Source organism: Synchiropus splendidus, chromosome 7 (assembly GCF_027744825.2).
Source record: "Synchiropus splendidus isolate RoL2022-P1 chromosome 7, RoL_Sspl_1.0, whole genome shotgun sequence".
Classification (NCBI taxonomy): domain Eukaryota; kingdom Metazoa; phylum Chordata; class Actinopteri; order Syngnathiformes; family Callionymidae; genus Synchiropus; species Synchiropus splendidus.
This window is the reverse complement of record NC_071340.1, coordinates 20,497,925-20,516,122: the sequence shown is the minus strand read 5'-3', so window position 1 is coordinate 20,516,122 and position 18,198 is coordinate 20,497,925. Positions and strand designations below refer to the sequence as shown.

Below are 18,198 nucleotides of genomic sequence, written 5' to 3'. Positions count from 1 at the left end.
TTCAGCTTGTTCTCACAGTGACGGCCGCACGGTGTGAGACTGCTCCCTCCAGTTAAAGCTCCCGTCACTGCAGTGATTCGGAGTTTGAGTGCGGCTGTTTCCACCCTGACAATCAAACTGGAACAACTTAGATTTTGGTTACGCTTTTGACAATTATGTGGGTTTCCGTGTTCGTCATCCAAATCTTACTGGATTTTATTTTAAGCCTCTCGCACGTGGCAGCTATGTGATACACGTATTTAAAGTATGCTGGTCCCCTGCTGTCCCTGCCAACACACGGCGGTGTTTGTGTTGTTCACATGAATGTACAAATGTTGATATGTTTCCGTCGTGCTACGGTAAAGTCTATATTTACGGCCGAAGCTACTGTTTCCCCTGAATGTTGGGTGGCCCCTCCGCTGAGCAAGCGCCACCTGGGAACTCGTTTTTTTTTTCTTTTTTTTTGCCTTACTTCTCGTCACTAACCCTTTGTTACGCTCTGAACTTGTTCCACATTGAGAGTTTCTGGATATTTATTGAGGTTCGCGACGTGAAATGTTTACCACTCACTGATGTGAGAGCTGCACTGTGAAATGTTCTGATTCCGTTTTGGACTTTAAAAGTCTGTTTCAGCCATGAGTTCTCATGTTCTTGTTTTATTTTTTTTTCCTGTTTTAACTGGAATGTGGCAACTGCTGTTTTTTGTTCCCGGTTTGACAATTGAATTGACATTTGAAGCAAGTGAAATGTATTTAAGACAGCGATGCGAGCAAATATGCATTTATGCTTCTGGGTTTTTGTCCTAAAAGCAATTTTTATATCTGTACACCCGGCTGTTTTGTCACTTTTATATGTTTGTAAAGAATAAATTGTTTAACTCTACAGCTTGTGGACTTCCTGGTCCGTGTTGTCTGACTGCAGAACTGTGTGCAGGAAGGAAATATTTGAGGATTCCATGTCAAACCATTTTGACTTGTATCACGCTTCACAGACTCACTGTTACTTATTGTCTTTTTTTATTGAACTGAAGTTCCCATTCTGAAGTTTTACTAGTAGGATGTTAGAGATTAGGTTAGAAGTGACAGACCATAAAGTCCTTGAATTTGACTTGCCTACTTAATAGAAACCCTTGTCGCGTTGTTGAGTTGTGTGTTCAGAAATAAATCCCAAATATTTGACAAACCAGGGGTAGCATCAAACTAAAAACTCTTAAGGAAACTATATGATGGAATTCCGATGCAGTTATTTCGGTTATTATATATTATTATTTCGATGCTGTTATTTCAAAAATTTCGACTCCTATAAACTTGAAGGTTCAACCTTCACTGAAGATGCAAACATTCACAAGGAGACAAAGTCTTAACACCATTGTCAATAGTTGGCGTGAAACAATGACTTAATATAAGATTTTTTTCTTCTTCAAAAGTAGGTGATGAAACAGAATCCCACCGATAGTCGGGTAAATCCAGGTATTTATTTGACGGTGAGCACTTCAGATGTATTAACACTATGTACAAGTGGAGGTGAGCAAGTGGAAAGCCAAACAACAATTTTCACGTCACAAACCGAACCTTCACGCTTCAGCCCTCAGGGTTTGGGCTGCGGCCTGAAGGTTCCCTCACAGAGCAGGTCATGCATAGAAAACACGCACCATATATGTCACAGCACAGATACACTTAAAACAAAACCATACAACACAAACCACCACTGATTTCTGTCTCGATAATTTTTTTTTTCGGCAACTAAATTCATGGCGAGCAAGTAAATCTTGACGCGATGTGCCGGACGTTTGAAAGAACAGTGAAAACAACACGAGCGAGACAACAAATATGTGTGGTGATGCTGGAATATAAAAGCTTTAAACAATCTGATTTGGAGGAAATGTATCAAAATGAAAGTGAAACCAGGCTGTCTATGGCTGTCAGGCCGCTCCTCCTGGTCTGCTGCATCTTTAACCGTCACCTTTCTTTCCCTAGAAGCCATTTACATGCAGATCACTAACAACTTCAGCGGAGAGAAGAACCGCCACTTAAGCAAGCTCTCATGCACCGAAGCGTCAGTCAGTTGGAGGCTCGCTGTATCCAATATGAAGGACTTGCGAGGACATCCGATCGGTAAAGTGCGCTGGTGGAGCCGGCAGCCATGTGGAGAGTCCCAGCTGGTGTTAAGGCGTGTAGGCCGGCGGGGGCTGGAACTGGTTGGCCAGGTCATAGTCTGCGGGGAAGGTCTCGCTGCTGTCTTCCATCTCTGAGAGCAGCTCCAGCGCCTGCTCCTCCTCCTCGGTGGGGTAGTGGCGCAGCAGGTTGGCAGCCGTGGCCAGGATGGAGGCGCCGCCTGCCCCCGCCACCAGGTAGAAGCTGATGGCGAAGGTGACGAAGATGAGTGAGCCGTGGTACTTCTTGTGCTGCTGCTGCAGAGAGAGGATGAGCTCTGAGGCCCAGTAGCAGAAGCCAATGACGGTGGCGCACTGGAGCACTGGAGGGACGGTGAGAGGAGGGCGGGTTAGACCAAGGAGTTACGTGGATGTCACTACTCTTCTCCTGTGTGGAGCCCCATTTTCATGCCCATTCTTCACTTGCAATTCTAAGGATCATCTCCAGCAGACTTCTGTCCAGAGTCATGTGCAGCCAGAATCAAACTAAACACAACCCTGGCATGTTTTAAGTCCAATAGTTTTAAAGTTTTAAAATAGTTTTAAATCAACAACTGTCTGACTCTTAAAAGGCAGAGAGAGGATCACCTATAATGATACACATTTCTCATGAATAATAAATATCATTTTTAAACATCTCTCAGTTCGTGTTCAGAATAATTCACACAAAGTTGACTGGAACTTGTTACTCAGCACCAGCTGGTTCCAAAATAAACAAAACATAAATGATCACCTGTGAGGATGTGTGCAAAGGCGTATCTGCGGGTGATCTTCAGCGCCGGGTGCTTGGGTCCAAACACATCCAGGAGGAAAGCGGTGAGACTGCAGAAGATGCCCAGGAAGCAGAAGGCTGCGATGACCCGCAGCAGCAGGATGGTCTGAGGGTTGACGCAGTTATCTGGAAGGCAACAGTCGCCACAGTCAGTCACCACGTCCACACCTTTCCACCTCCTGCCGCTCCTCACCTTCCAAAAGCTTGGGGTCAACGTAGCCCAGCACGTCCGCCACCCCCAGCTCTTGTCTCGGACAGGTTCCTCCGTGGACCCGCAGCCAGGCGGGTTCCGCCAGGGCCGTACACAGGGCGGTGATGGATAGAGCTCCGGGCAAGGCTGAGATCAGGGACCGCTCCGGTTGCTTGGGCAGGGAAGTGCCGGGTCTTCTCCTGCGGCCTCCGGGGATCGTCTGACCCGGCGGGGCGTACATGTCTCACCCGACTGCTCCTGGGGCTCCTGAGGCTCCGGACTATTCGGACGAGGCTCACGGAATATTCGCCGACTGACAGTTGAATTGTCTCCTTTTCAAGAAGTTTACAAATACGGCCAGAAAACGCGGATCATATCAGAAACGGAACGAACGCTCACACCTCCGGGCCCGTGTTAGCTGTGTTGTTAGCTTACTGGCTACAAACGACAAATCTCGTCGACGTCTTCGTCGTGTAATTGAGAACGCAAACTAAAATAACAAATTGTACTCCGTAAACACAAACCCGCAATTATTTACGCGTCCCAATCGCGACCAAAATGCGCGAGAGGACGAAAACAAAACAAAAGAAAGCGGATTTCGGTTTCCTTATTGACTTCCTCCTTCTCTACGTTCTTCTTCGTCGCTTTGAGTGAGGCGAGCGACTGGCTCAGTGCTGGCACCTGCTGGTGATGACGCGCACCAGTTGGTGTAACTTGACACAAAATAGCGATAAAAAGTAACTAAATACTAACTAAATAAAAATAAAAATAAGTTTTATGGAATAACGATATTAAACGCGATGGTTCCGAATGCTTTTATAAATCCAATTAAAGTAAGTTTTTTTTCTCGTGTATTTAGATTTATGAATATATATATAAATCTAAATACACGAGAAAAAAAACCTTTCTTTAATTGGATTTTTCATTGAAACTCATCAATACTTAAATTCCATAAAACATTCAACTAAACAGAAGGCATGTGAGACATTAATGCTTGTTCTCAACTTCATATATATCCCCTAGCTTTTGTTATAATCTCTTGTTTTATCATTATTATTTTTTGCTTTGTTTTATCCAACTTATTTCACTTATATTATACTTCATGTTAGATGAATGTACAACTCGTGAAATAAAATCTCCCATCATGCATTGCGCGCTGCACACACGCACACGATAACAAAGATGGCGGCGGTGTTTCCTAGTTAAGCTAAGCGACTGTATAACGTATCCGGATCCTTGTTGTAAAGAAAAGCGGCGTGGTTTCGTTGTGGTAGCGGGACTGCTTATTGGCCAAGTTCTGTGGGGTCCAGTCCGCCCTGGGGTTCATGTCACGTCAGTGAGTGTGAGTTGTCGACAGACAGACAGAAGAAGTGACAGCTCAGACCACATTGCTGCGCCGCGATGAAGGAGTCCTTCACTCTGGTGCAAAGACTCGTCGGCCACCCGGACTCCCGCTGCTGGTTCGTCAGCTGGAACCCGACCGGGACTCTGTTCGCCTCCTGTGGGGGCGACAAAACCATCCGCATCTGGGGTCAAGAAGGTGAGGCTCTGCTCATCGGTCATGAAGTGACCCGGACCAAAGTTTATTTTTTTTATTTTGATTGAAGAAATGTTGCCTTTAAACTAAGAAGGACGTGTGGTGTCTTGTCCCTAACCAGGAGGCTCGTGGGTGTGTAAGAGCGTCCTGCAGGATGGTCACCAGCGCACGGTCAGGAAGGTGGCCTGGTCTCCCTGTGGCAACTATCTGGCCTCCGCGAGTTTTGATGCCACCACTTGTATTTGGAAGAAGAAAAACAACGACTTTGAGGTTTGGATGGTTCTTAACTGAAGCCTAGCAACTCCAGTTTGACATGAACGTGACCGGATCTTTGTCCCGATCAGAGCCTGACTGTGCTGGAGGGGCATGAAAACGAAGTCAAGTGTGTGGCGTGGGCCCCGTCAGGGAACCTGCTGGCCACGTGTAGCCGGGACAAGAGTGTGTGGGTGTGGGAAGGTGAGTGCAGACGTGTTTCGTTGTCTCTGAACTGTGAAATAAGAGCAGACTCCGATGACCCTCAGTGGACGAGGACGACGACTACGAGTGTGTGACCGTCATCAACTCTCACACGCAGGATGTCAAAGATGTGGTCTGGCACCCCACACAGGAAGTAAGTTCAGGTGGTTCGACTACTTCCTGTGCTGTGTGCCGTGTGACTCATTTCCTGCCTGTGCAGCTGTTGGCTTCGGCCAGCTACGACAACAACATCTGTATTTACAAAGAGGAGGACGACGACTGGGAGTGTAAGGCCACGCTGCACGGTCACACGTCCACCGTGTGGAGTCTGTCCTTCGATGCCACGGGGGAGAGGCTGGCCTCCTGCAGCGATGACCGCACCGTCAAGATCTGGAGGGAGAATCCACAGGAGGCAGGTGAGGGCCACAGCTGCGTCTCCAGCTGACGCTACTGGGTGACTGCAGCCGTCCCGTGTAGCCGACAGTGAAATGGTTTCAAACGCAAGTTTAATATTCCATTCTCTTTTTTTAAATTAAAATGTCAATTCTGTCTCTACTTGGTTTGTATCTTAGGTATCATGTTTGTTAAATATTTCACTTCTCATGTAATTGTTTGGATTTTATTATTATACTTTCTGAACAACAGGTGACCTGTCATGGAAATGTGTCTGCACACTGACGGGGTTCCACAGCCGCACCGTGTACGATGTCGCCTGGTAAGAGATTCCTCAGTTTCTTCTCTCCGTTCGGCGCACTCATTTTCAAACTACTTCATTATTCAAACTACAGCTGGAAATGAATCTCTTTGATTCAATATTAGCTAAACGCTAATGTCGCTGCTGACTGGTGATGGGAGGACAAACTTTGCTGTGTCAACGTGCCTCAAGTTTCGAGTGTAAATGTGAACAGATGCTGGAAATAATTGTTTGGTTTGTGGTTTTGTCAACACTGCTGGGAATGAAGCGAAGTTATAAAATGAAAGCCCAATGACTTGAATGAAGGTGAATTCCATGTCAACAAATGAACAAGATCAATGTGCTTATAATAATGTCCAGCATTCCTTCGTATTCAAATAGAGATTGAGCTTCTCTAGTAGGAATCTAACCACTGTTTTAAGTAAATTCCACTCTCTAAACACCACAGTCCAGACTGGCAACAACCTCATCATCCAAAACTAGCTCAGAAGAGACACATTTACAGACACCAGATGTTTATAAAAATGCAGATGTTTCATCCCCCCCCCAAAAAATCTTGATATATATATATATATATATATATATATATATATATATATATATATATATATATATATTTTTTTTTTTTTTTTTTTTTTTTTTTGCACTCGCTATTTGTACCATGACATCAGTGGTTCCCAAGTTTTTTTTGCAGTGCCCCCTTTTGGAGATTAAATTATTCTCAGCCTTCGACGCTGTAGGCGAGATAGGAGTCATCATATTTTCAGCCTCTAGGAGGCGCCCCCTGGTTTGCAAAGCACTAACTTACATGGATGTTATTTGTGTCTGCAGGTGCCGCCTCACTGGAGTCCTGGCGACAGCTTGTGCAGATGACGCAGTCAGAGTTTTTAAAGAGGATGAGAGCTCCAGTCCAGACCAGCCGCTTTACTCCCAGGTGGCCCAGGTCCCCAAAGCTCATGCGCAGGACGTCAATTGTGTGGCGTGGAACCCCAAAGAAGCAGGGCTCCTTCTGTCCTGCAGTGACAGTGGGGACATCGCCATCTGGAGGTTCCAGGAGAACTGAAGGTTCTAGTGAAACGAGAAAGTGACCAAATCCACACGAGGAGCTACTTGAAGATGAGCAGTGCACCACTTCTCTTCTATATGAATAAATTTCATTCAAACAATGTCAATTCTCTTTATTGCAAAAAATATAGCAGACCAAGTACTAAAACGTTTGGAGGACAAGTTTTAAAAGGTAAAAACGAAACCACGTGGAGTCCAAGTTGACTAACTGGAGCAGAACTTCACAAACTCAGAAAGTAAAATGTATACAAACATCAAAGATGGGTGACCTCATTCTACCTGCCCCGATCGAGTGATGCTCAACTGTGGTCAGTGGTGTTACCTCCTCCACCAAAGTCATGGGGCATGATTACAGAAGACCCAAGATAAGAAGGAATGGCCCCACAACCATTAAATGACAACTTTTAGTCCGAGTCGCTGTCGCCCTCGCTGTCCGCCTCCTTGACATCCACGCTGAACTTGTACTCCTGGTCGCAGCCCATGTATGCGTCGCTCATGAAGTACAGAGTGTAGTTGTGGACGCCCATAGCTGGAGCCACAAAGTCCAGCTTCACCTGACCCCCAATGAAAAGACAGCCATTAACAAACTGAGGAATCCAGATCACCATCGCAGAAACATCAATGTAAGCCAGAGTCACATGACGTGAGTGTGAACAGGCTGCACTGACCTTAGCCTTCTGTTGAAGAGTGAGTCTCTTGATGGAGATGAGACTGTTGGATTTGGGGTCTCCGATCACCACCCACCAACCTTCCTCACGATTCTGGGAGCAACAAACAGAGCTGCAGCCTTATCCGTCGACAGAGGAAGGAAGGAAGGAAGGAAAGAAAGAAAGAAAGAAAGAAAGAAAGAAAGAAAGAAAGAAAGAAAGAAAGAAAGAAAGAAAGAAAGAAAGAAAGAAAGAAAGAAAGAAAGAAAGAAAGAAAGAAAGAAAGAAAGAAAGAAAGAAAGAAAGAAGAAAGAAAGAAAGAAAGAAAGAAAGAGCATGACACGTACCTGTGGGAAGAGGGGCGCGATGACAGGACCAGTCACTTCCTCCTCACGCTCCAACTGCACCTGGACCAGAACTGGACTTCCACTGCGGAGGAAGCGTTACATGTCATGTTAAGGTCACTAGAGGCAGGTCATGTGTGGAGCTGGTGTTTCTCTGCTCTCCTCACCTCTTGACGTTCTCCCGGTCGGCCACCTCGTACGCCAACTCGATGTTCGGGTAGCGGTTACAGAAGCGGGCGACGTCGGCCATCTGAGCGTCCGAGAGCTGCAGTAGTGCAGTTCGGTCCTCGTCCTCCATCTCCATGATGTCGAAGATGCTCTCCACACCCTGGAGGAAGAGAATCATGAGAGGCTTAACATATGAAGAAGAAGCTGAGGAAGAAGCAGCAGCAGAAGAAGCAGCAGAAGAGGCAGAAGAAGCAGCAGCAGAAAAATAAGTAGCAGCAGAAGAAGAAGCAGCAGTAAAAGAAGAAGCAGCAGAAGCAATAAAAGAAGCAGAAGAAGAAGAAGAGGAAGAAGAAGCAGAAGAAGCAGAAGCAGAAGAAGCAGAAGCAGAAGAAGAAGATGAAGAAGATGAAGAAGATGAAGAAGATGAAGAAGATGAAGAAGATGAAGAAGATGAAGAAGATGGCTACCTTGTCTGTGCAGCGCTTGATGTGCTCAGAGGTGAAGAAGGGCAGCTGTTTGAGGTAGGAGTCTTTGGACCACATGGCCTGTGTGACCATCTGAGCCAGCTCCATGGCGGCCAGCGCAGGACTGAGCCAGCCGTTGCTGGACAGCACATCCACACAGGCCTGGATCAGACGGACAGCCTGACAAAAGAAGACAAGACGATGAATGTGCAAGGCTCTTGAGATGATGCAGCAAACCATCGGTCAGACCTTGCTGAGGATCTCCTCTGTGTCTGACTGCAGCTCAGCACTCAGCTGCATCCTGGAGAGGTGAGACTGGAGCAGGAGGTTGGTCTTCACGTGAGGGTCGTTGAACTTGGGGTTGTTCAGCTTGTGTGGAACCTTCTGTGCCAGCTGGAATCACAGAGCAGATCCAGAGGGTCAGTCCAGCGTGGAAACGTGAAATTGGCCGAGGCGTTACCTGTCGGAGCAGCGTGTCCTCGTGATGCCTGATGGGAATGTTCTTGTACTCGGCGGCGTTGGAAATGATCTCGATCAGTCCTCGGATCTTCGTCTTGGCGTTGAGAGACATGCTGAACAGCTCTGCAACAGCAAACCACAACATTCAGCTCTGCGTTCTCAGGCGAGTTGTTGAACTACAGGCGCGCACCGATGGTGGTGTAGTTGATGTAGTAGTACGCAGCGATCATGCCCAGATTGAGCGGCGCCACATCCATCTCATCCTCGATGCTGATGCACTTGGACTGCTCCAGGTCATGCAGCGTGTTCTCCACCAGCTCGGACAGGTGGTCCGACAGATGACGGTGGGACATGCCTGGAAACACAGGCGTTAGCTGGAGAAGCCTCAGCGGCAGGTCCCGGCACCGCCTCACTGCTCACCCTGAAGGTTGTAGTAGTTGGGGTTCTGGGTCATGCGGCGGTAGAGGAAGGTCCACGTCAGGTAATCCACGGCGTCTTGCTTGTTCTCCACTGTCTTGGTGACGATCTCAGCATTGAAGTGGTCGTGGAGACAGTGGTCCAAGTGAGACTCCACAGGCAGAGGCTCGTAGAGGAACTTCTTGAAGAAGTCCTAACAGGTTCAAGAAGACGTGCACTTCATGAATGACCATGCATTTCACAACAGCTGAGCTTCAGTCTGAAGTGGAGCTTACTTTTTTGGAGCCCTGACACATGATGACACAGCGTCCCTCGTCGTCCAGGATGGGCCGGTTGGCTTTCCCCACCATCTGCAGAACATCGTAGATGGGATAGTCCACATATCTGGAACCAGAAAAGGCAGGCGTCATGAGCTGTGGGCAACATAAATTCCACTCATCGCCTGTGAAACGCAGTGTGAGCCTTACGCATGGATCTTGCCGTTGTAGTACTGCGTATCCATGACGATGACAAGGTGAGCGGAAATGTTGATGCCCCAGCAGAGGGAGCGAGAGGACACCACCACCTGGACAGCACCTGAAGGGGTGAGCAGAGAAGAAAGTGACTTCTAACTCTACGAGGCTGCGGTGGCTCAGCAATCTCACCTGTGTTGAAGAGCTGCTCCACAATCCTGCGCTCTGTGGCGGACAGACCTTCGTGCAGGTAACCCACACCGTTGGCCAGAGTCTCTTTCAATGTAGCATCAGTTATTTTCTCCAGAAACGGAGCGAGATCCTTCTCCGTGCAGTGCAAGAACCTTTTTGAAAACAAGACGTGTTTTTAGCATTTTAAATGAACCTTGCAGACTTCTCTTTCTGAGACGGACCTCTGAGGGACGACGTCGGCGGCGCAGAAGGTCAGGATGTCGATGGCCGTGAGACGGGTCTGTCTGCGGGACGGCACAAACACCACGGCTGGTTTGGAGGGCGAGTGCTTCATGATGGCGTGGTAGACCGGCTTGGCCATGGACAGCAGGCGAGTCTGAGTGTGACTCACATTAAAGCCCTGATTGGACACAAAAAAAAGAGAGAAAATCTTCAAAAAACGAGCAACGATGTGATGAACTCTGAATAAGGGAAGTCAGCGTTCTGACAGACCTGGATGTGCAGCTCCAGAGGAACGGGCCGGACGTTGGGGTGGAAGTTGAAGGTGGCGGTGGTGCTGCAGCCCAGCCAGTGAGCCACATCCTTGGCGTTGGACAGGGAGGAGCTGAGGGCCACGATTCGGATGGGACGCTCAATCTGAGAGGAGATGTAGCGCATTCGGGAGCAGATGACCTCCAGCACCGGCTGAAACAAACAAGAAGAGTCAGTCGGCATCATGATGACGTCACAATTCACCCGAGGAGAGAGTCAGTGCCACCTTACCCCGTTCTCTCCTCCGATCAGGTGAGTCTCATCCACGATGAAGAGACTGACGTTCTGCACGTTCTTCCTCTGCTTCCAGCGCCGGGACAGGATGTCCCATTTGTCCGGAGTGCTGACAATGATGTCTCCCTTCCCCAAGAGCTTCAAATCAGTACTGGTTTCTCCGGTCAGCATCACCACCTTCTTGTTCAGGACATCTTGGAACTTTTGGTGCCAGTCCATGAACACCTGGCAGAGGCAGACATCCCAGGTGAACACGACATTTCGACATGGTAACAGGAGCTCTGGTGCCAGACCTGCTCTGCCAGCGCTTCCATGGGGGTGATGTAGACACAGCGGCCTTCAGCATTGTGCAGCAGCATCCTCAGGATCGCAAACTCAGCACAGATGGTCTTGCCACTCCCTGTGGGAGCTCCCACAAACACGTTGTCATCGCTGTTGTACACTGCGTTGAACACTAGGACACACAACCACAGCGGATGAGCACAGCTGGAACACACTTCCGGCTGACCCTTGACTTTCGTACCTTGGGTCTGAATTGGGTTGAAGAAGGGGAACTTGTTGTGGTAGAGAGCCTCGAAGGCGGAGTTCCTGAGGGCAGTGACAGGAAGCGGCTGCAGGTCCAGCAGCTCGGTGGGTGGTGGGTACTTCTCTGGAAGGATCAGGTGACGGAACGACACTGGCAGCTGAGTCTCGCAGGCTGAGAGAAACAAAAGTCAGACTTGTAATAACTGAACATTAAAGAAGTCCGCTGTCGGAGTCACGTACAGAGCCAGCGGTCTGAGACCACGCGGATGAAATACTGTGGGGGCAGGGGTTCAAACACCGGGACGAAGAAGGTGACCAGGTGTTCATCCTGGGCGTATTTGGATTTGAGCAGGAAGTATTCGTGGTGAAGGATGACCTCGCTGTCCACGTCCTCGATCAGGATCCAGAACGCCTCTGACGAGCCATGAATCTGTAGGAAGAGCAGACACAGGTCGATCAGCGACCTCCGGGCTCATGTCACGGTTGTCTCTCTGACTCCTGACCTTCTCGTCCCACTGGAAGTCCGGAGTGATGGTCAGCTCCACCTTAAGAGTGGAGCGGGTGATGGGCTGCAGATGGACGGCCAGATCCAGCTTGGGAAACTGGTGGACGTACTTGTGAATAGTCTTCCCCATCTTAGGCATCCTGATCAGCTCACCTGGAATGGAACAAACGCCGAGCCACGTTATTGGTTTTCCTGTCGCGGATTCACTTTACTGAGCATTCAAAACTTGCCAATCTCATTGTGGTTCAGGTCGTAGAGTCGCTCAAATGGAAAGTTCTTCTTCTCTATCTTCTTGATCACTTCTTCCGGCAGCTTCTTGAACTGCCTCAGAGGCGACATCGACTGCCACCTGATGCAAACATCAGAATAACATCATGAAACTTTCATCACACTACACATCACGCTACTGAGGCACGGGCGCACACACTCACATCCTCTTGTCGATCATTTTGCAAAGATTCATGGTCTTGTCTGTGAGCTGGGCCCAACCTCTGTTCAGGACAATCTCGAAAATGGCTCGCATCAATCGGCCAGCACTCTGACAGGGAGGAAGAGAACAAAACAAACTCATTTGCAAAACACAAAATCATATTTGGCTCTGCAACAGTATCAAACAACTTCAATGATGTCAGTCAAACGAGGGCTGTGCAGTACCTGTGTGACGTAGACCATATCGGCCATGAGAGCAAACCCTTCCAGTTTGAGCTGCGAGATGTACGCCTGGAGCAACACGTTTATCTGAGAACACAAAAGTATAATCGCACAAGTTTAGCAAACGTAAAAAAATACCAGAATATAATGAACACGTTGACAGTAGATCAGCGAATGCTAAATAAAACTTACTAAATGATCATTTCACACTTCGCACCCAGGAGGCCAGCTTACCTTAGCACTGGGCTCCTCAATGCTCTCCTTCACAGGAATAGGAACTCGCTCCAGCAGCTTCTGGAGCTCAAGCTTCTCTTCCTGTAAACACAATCACTCACTGTTTCCCACTGAACAGACGCAGCCTCAAGTTTGGACTCACACGTACCTCTCGCACTGTAATGTTCCTGAACTCCGATGACAGAGAAAAGACACGGAAGAGTTCGATCTCACTGAGCGTGGGTTTCAGCAGCTGGTTGTAAGTCTGGATGGAGTCGTGGGTGATGTAGAAATGACTGGCTATGCGTCCCAGATCGGTAACCTTCAGAGAGAGACAGGAAAATATAATTATATACAAAACTATGAAGAATAAAGGGATGCTCTAACTCGTACCTGGAAGGTCCCTGAGCGCTTGTCGTATTTCATCAGGTTGTTCTTATCCAAGACGCTTGAGGCAGTGTGTACCAGGTCGGTCCTGCGTCTATCCAGCAGGGGATCCGCGCTTCGGTCATCATGGGAAACCCCATACAGCGTGGGGTTGCGGAGCATGCGCACGTACAGGTAAGTGTATCCCAGCCAGTTGACAGCATCCTGATATAGAAGTGATCAGACATACACACTTAGATTCCCTATTTCCGTCCAACATTTTAAAGCTGAAGAACTGACCTTCACATTCTGCACGTTGCCGAGAACAACTTCGGCATTCAGCATGTCCGGGAGTTTGCCCACCATCTGACTCTCGATGGGCAGTTGTTGGTTGAGAAGAGACAGGTAGTACTGCAGCTCTCCGTGAGACGTTATCAAAATTCCCTCTCCCTTTGTGTCGTACTGAGGACGCCCGGCACGACCAAGCATCTGAGAACAAAACACACTGTTGAGTCGAAAAGAACAATTTGGTTTCTGTTTTTTTACTGACTTAAAAGACAAACCTGAAGAATGTCCAGAGCACCAAGCTCAGTCCACCTGCCTTTCTCTGGGCTGTAGACCTGGGTGCCTTTAATGATTACAGTGTGTGCAGGGAGATTCACACCCCAAGCAAGAGTGGCAGTGGACACAAGCACCTGGATGTGTTTGTCGCCAAACAGATCTTCCACCAGCGTACGGTCCACTCGGGTCATACCAGCGTGGTGAATGGCAAAGCCGTACGGTAGCAAATCTTTCAGCTCGAGATTCTAGAAAACAGTCCAAACAAGTCAGTGCAACCACATTCCAGTTGTGACAGGCAAAACTCATGAGCCGTGTCTCACCTTGCACTGCTCAGCTTCAGTCCTCAGAACTTCAGTTGACGCTGAGCCTTCACGGAGAAACAGCCCCAGGGTGTCTTTCTCCAAACACATGTCCCTGATGGCTCGGGCGGTCTTTCCGGTCTCTTTTCGGGAGTGAACAAAAACCAGGACCTGCAGGAAATGAAGTGCAGACATAAGACGCCTGTAGAAAAACTGCACAGTGAGTCTGATTATGACTGAGACGACGTACCTGATTCTTTCCTGCGTGCTCCATGATTTTCTCATAGACAATTTCATTCATAATCTGGAACCGCTTAATGGCTTTTTTCTCTGTTATTCCCACATAGGTCTGCTCCAGTGGAACTGGGCGGAAACTGAACACCAGCAAGAAAACACATGTTTAAGAAAGAACCTCATTCAGGCAACCATCAACGTAGAAGACAGACCTGTTGTCGAAGTAGAAGAGACCCTTGGCTGGGTCAACGCGCAGGCAGGTGGCCACATCCTCGTAGTTCGGGAGTGTGGCACTGAGTCCAATCAGACGGACGTCCTCCTGAGTCAGCTCCACGTTGCGGATAGTTCTAGCCACAAGTGACTCCAGGACTGGCCCGCGATCGTCGTGAAGCAGGTGGATTTCATCCTGTAATAAAATACATTTACTGCTGTTTCACTTTGATTCGAAAAGAGTTTCCCGTTGCTGCTGCATCACTTACGATGATGATGAGGCGCACAAGCTGGGTGTAAGTTCGCTCTCCGCCTTTGCGGGTGATAATGTCCCATTTTTCTGGGGTGCAAACTATAATCTGAGTGGCATTGATTTCCTCTTTGCACAGCTGGTGGTCCCCAGTCAACTCGGACACTACGATGCCGTAACTTGCCAGTCGCTGAAGAAAAAAAATGTTTAATGAATGGAAAACAATTGAAGAAAATGCACTGAAATTAAACTCTCACCTTACTAAAACTTCCAACCATCTCCTGCACCAGAGATCGCATGGGTGCGATGTAGATGATTTTGAAATCGTCCACGTTGATAGTTCCGTCCATGTTGATGTGTTTTCCAATCTCCCTCAGCATGGCCATCAGAGCCACGTTGGTCTTACCAGCTCCCTGTGTGAATGAAAAGGTTTTAGAAAAGATTGTTTATACACGGGGAAAAGGAATTTACAATTGCATCAAAGTTGACTCACCGTTGGCGCGCACACAAGCAAGTTCTCATCCGTCTCCATGGAAGTCTTGAACAGCTTGCTCTGGATTCGGTTCAGGGTTTTGAATCCTTCAAATCCAGCTTGTGCATATTTGGGCATCTTTTCAATAGCAACTAGCACCTGAGGAGAATTTCAGTAAAGGTAGAAAAGTGAATTATTTCTGCAAAAACTACAGCAGCGAAAGGGTTTCAGAGAATAGCAACAGACCTCATCATCTGAAAAAGGTTTGGGTTTTAGTGCTGGCACGTGGACTTCTTCATAACCCTTGCGCTGTTTACGGAATGAGCCATCAGGAAGCTGGCACCTCTTGTTGGCCATAAAATGGCTGCCCTGGGTGAAGGCCAGGTCTTCCAAGTCCAGCAATTGTCTTGTGCCAACCGACTAGGAAAAAGAATGTTTAGAGTGAGATGACGCTTCTCGGACCATCAACAGTAGAATGAACATTCAATGATAAACAGCGATCACATTTCTGACCTCTCCATGATCAATGTCCATTGCTTCCAAGTCATCGACGCGGGACTTTCTTAATCTTTCCCTGCGAGATCGTTCCTCCTGAAAGGATAACATTTGGTATCAGTAACAATATGTCAACATCATGTTGGGAGATGCTGAGAGAAGAAGGGAGATATCTTACGCGAATGATGTCCTCTTTTTCTGTCTCCTGCAATTGGTAAAGGATCTTTGACAGTTCCTGATCAGATTCCATCTTTCCAATGATTCGTTCTTTCTCAGCCTCACTCTGAGCACTGGCCAGCATAGTACAGTATTGAACTGCAAGCAGGGAGAAAGATTTCAGGGTCAGTGACTGTAACATCTCACAACTTGGCTAAAAAAAAAAAAAAAACATCAAGGAGACATGTTGGATCAAAAAACAAAAAAGACATACTCATGCGCCGATGCTGCCGAAGGACTTTGATGAAATCAAAAGTGTTGAAGCCGAGCAACAGCACGAGTTGATTCTCACATTCTCTGTCATCACTGGCAGTCTGGGGGTTTAACAGAAAACATCTTAGTCCATCCACAAAATAACACCATGCTGAGCGATTAAAAATACTAGTCCAAACCTTGAGAATTTCAAGGACTTCATCTGCTTTCTTTTGAGAGACGATAGCATCATCGTAAAAGCGACTAAGTTGACGCTGAAGCCAGAAGGCATCAATGTCTCGAGGATGGAGATCCTTTTTCTTGACTGTCATTACGTCCCCTGTCACACCAAGCTGGGCGAAAGGTTCTTTGTTATTCTTCTAGACACATCAACTCTGGTGACAGAACTGCGGCGCTTACGTTGGCCGTCAGAGTGCTGCTGATATCCGCTTCCTCGCCTTCATTGTCTTCATCCGAGAGCTCATCACGCACTTCTCCGTGTTGGTCTTCATCCCCCTCCTGTCAACCAACAATTCAGTGCAGTGTTGAAATGAAAAATTAACAAAAAAAACACAGGGTAACAAGAAGTATAATACCTCTTCATCTTCTCCAAACTGGACATTGACTCCATATGTTTCATCTATGTTGTCATCTGCCATAAGAGCAATTCAGGTTAGAATTAATGAACAGGTGCATAAAAGGCAAATTTAAATGCAAAAAAAAAAAATACACTGAATACGTTTTTCCTCACCCATATTTTGCAAATCCTTGTCCCCTCCATAGTCAGTGATCTTCTTGCCAAGATTGACCAGCACATGGTACCTTGTATCATCGGCAGGACCGAGGAGTTGCTCAACCTCTCGTCGTCTTTCCTTGTCCCTCATTTTATCATTTTTCAGCACAGCCAGGACCTCATCGGCAGCTCCACACAGGATATCTCGTGGCTGCAGAAAGAAAACAAGACCAGACCATACAGGCAGGCTTTTGAAAACCAATCTATGTATGCGAAAAATAAAACGCTCAAGCAGACAATGAACTGACCTGATCTCCCAACGCAGCATGGATGAAGCTGAGCAGCACTTCATATGTCTCTCTGGTTTCTTTGGTTTTAGGCTTGTAAACAATGCCCACCATTTCATCGATACCTTCTGACAAGAGGGTGAATCCCTTCATTTTGTTGATGTCATGTCTGTCCTCATCTCGCTTTCGCCTCCTGAAACGGCATAATTTCAAGGGAGAGGAAAAACTTAGTGGTACATTCATGTATCTTGTTACTATAAGAAACTTCTTGCTGCACTTCCTTAATTTTCATTGTCGGTTATCAAGTGGGAAATATGTTTAATAGCATTCTATTTATTAAATTGAAACTTTAATCTAGAGCAAAAAAAAAAAAAAAAAACGAAAACACGGACTTTTCTCGTCTCTCCTCCAGCTTTTGTGGTTTGGTCCTCTGAGCCTTGTCACCCATCTTGGTGCCCTCCAGCTTCCCCACCAGGGACAGCACCTCTCCAGTGGGCTCATCTCTCCGGGTTCGATCGATCAATGATCGATCAGCTTGCAACACCAAGTTCGAGTTCTACGAGGGAAATGCACAATAGTCACAAGCAGCATTCACGCATGCGTGCTTCCAGGCCTTTAAGTAGTCGTTTAAAATTATTCCTCGAAATAACTTTAAATGTACGTTACAAATTACGAGACTACGACACCCGACTCGATTTTAAGGCTTGAATTTGAAACTTACCGCTTTGTACTCATATTGCAGACTACGAGCGGTAACGTCCGCCATGGTGCCGCTTCACTGTTACAGCGTTGGCGGCTCGGCTACAAAGAACTTTGATCCTTCGGTTGGGTTCTTGGCGGCTCTTTAAAAAGACGCAGTAAACATCAGACTAGAGCTTGTATCAATCACGCTGTAGCTATAGTGCAATGTTTCATTGAAGAAACTGCGTTTACCTAACGTTGTGAAAGCGCCGCTAGCACGAGCGCACAACAAGCAGGCGCTTCTACTGTCTTCCGCTTCCGGGGTCAAACGTCGCCTGAACGTCCTGTCGTCAAATGCAGCGCCCACTACAGGCAAAGTTGTGCAATCACGTGCCGTTGTAATTCACCACATGAATCATAGAGGGAACCAAATCATTACTATAAAAAAGCTCAGTCATCCGTTCTGTGGTTTAAAATGCCAACGCATAAGGGAAGATAGAACCTATTTTAACCGATTTTTTTCCGGCAGACGGTTCCGCAGCATCCGATGCAGAA

At 47.4% G+C, this 18,198-nt stretch overlaps 4 protein-coding genes across 10 annotated transcripts in view; 2 read left to right on the top strand and 2 right to left on the bottom strand.

Annotated features, from left to right (window-relative positions):
- Positions 1–849, top strand: part of igsf9b (immunoglobulin superfamily, member 9b) — a 61,563-nt gene extending 60,714 nt beyond the window's left edge. For all 7 annotated transcript variants that reach the window (XM_053869524.1, XM_053869523.1, XM_053869522.1 and 4 more), the window contains one exon: positions 6–849. Coding sequence is in view for 1 of the 7 variants with exons in the window: in XM_053869527.1 (XP_053725502.1) it covers positions 6–37 (32 nt within the window). In the remaining 6 variants the exon portion in view is untranslated. The remainder of the gene's footprint in view (positions 1–5) is intronic.
- A 588-nt stretch (positions 850–1,437) lies between these two features.
- Positions 1,438–3,732, bottom strand: tmem127 (transmembrane protein 127). Its single transcript, XM_053871126.1, has 3 exons — positions 3,097–3,732; positions 2,865–3,029; positions 1,438–2,454 (listed from the first exon to the last, which is right to left on the bottom strand). The coding sequence occupies exons 1-3, from the start codon at positions 3,332–3,334 to the stop codon at positions 2,144–2,146; spliced, it is 714 nt and encodes a 237-aa protein (XP_053727101.1). The 5' UTR covers positions 3,335–3,732; the 3' UTR covers positions 1,438–2,143.
- Positions 3,733–4,238: 506 nt separating this feature from the next.
- On the top strand, positions 4,239–6,958 carry ciao1 (cytosolic iron-sulfur assembly component 1). The gene is made up of 7 exons (XM_053871357.1): positions 4,239–4,633; positions 4,752–4,900; positions 4,975–5,086; positions 5,152–5,240; positions 5,307–5,502; positions 5,732–5,801; positions 6,612–6,958. Exons 1-7 carry the CDS (start codon positions 4,495–4,497, stop codon positions 6,841–6,843), a joined length of 987 nt encoding a protein of 328 aa, XP_053727332.1. The 5' UTR covers positions 4,239–4,494; the 3' UTR covers positions 6,844–6,958.
- On the bottom strand, positions 6,944–17,965 carry snrnp200 (small nuclear ribonucleoprotein 200 (U5)). The gene is made up of 45 exons (XM_053871354.1): positions 17,896–17,965; positions 17,684–17,804; positions 17,355–17,518; positions 16,984–17,155; positions 16,694–16,886; positions 16,539–16,594; positions 16,363–16,461; positions 16,143–16,295; positions 15,965–16,064; positions 15,713–15,849; positions 15,553–15,630; positions 15,286–15,459; positions 15,061–15,198; positions 14,825–14,980; positions 14,587–14,757; positions 14,320–14,513; positions 14,124–14,247; positions 13,895–14,044; positions 13,577–13,819; positions 13,314–13,502; positions 13,041–13,238; positions 12,817–12,969; positions 12,669–12,749; positions 12,438–12,521; positions 12,215–12,321; positions 12,014–12,132; positions 11,782–11,936; positions 11,519–11,708; positions 11,277–11,450; positions 11,047–11,207; positions 10,751–10,978; positions 10,481–10,672; positions 10,210–10,388; positions 9,989–10,140; positions 9,812–9,920; positions 9,620–9,728; positions 9,348–9,537; positions 9,118–9,282; positions 8,929–9,050; positions 8,718–8,861; positions 8,472–8,648; positions 8,004–8,164; positions 7,840–7,921; positions 7,514–7,606; positions 6,944–7,399 (listed from the first exon to the last, which is right to left on the bottom strand). Exons 2-45 carry the CDS (start codon positions 17,726–17,728, stop codon positions 7,250–7,252), a joined length of 6,411 nt encoding a protein of 2,136 aa, XP_053727329.1. The 5' UTR covers positions 17,729–17,804; positions 17,896–17,965; the 3' UTR covers positions 6,944–7,249.
- Positions 17,966–18,198: the final 233 nt, after the last annotated feature.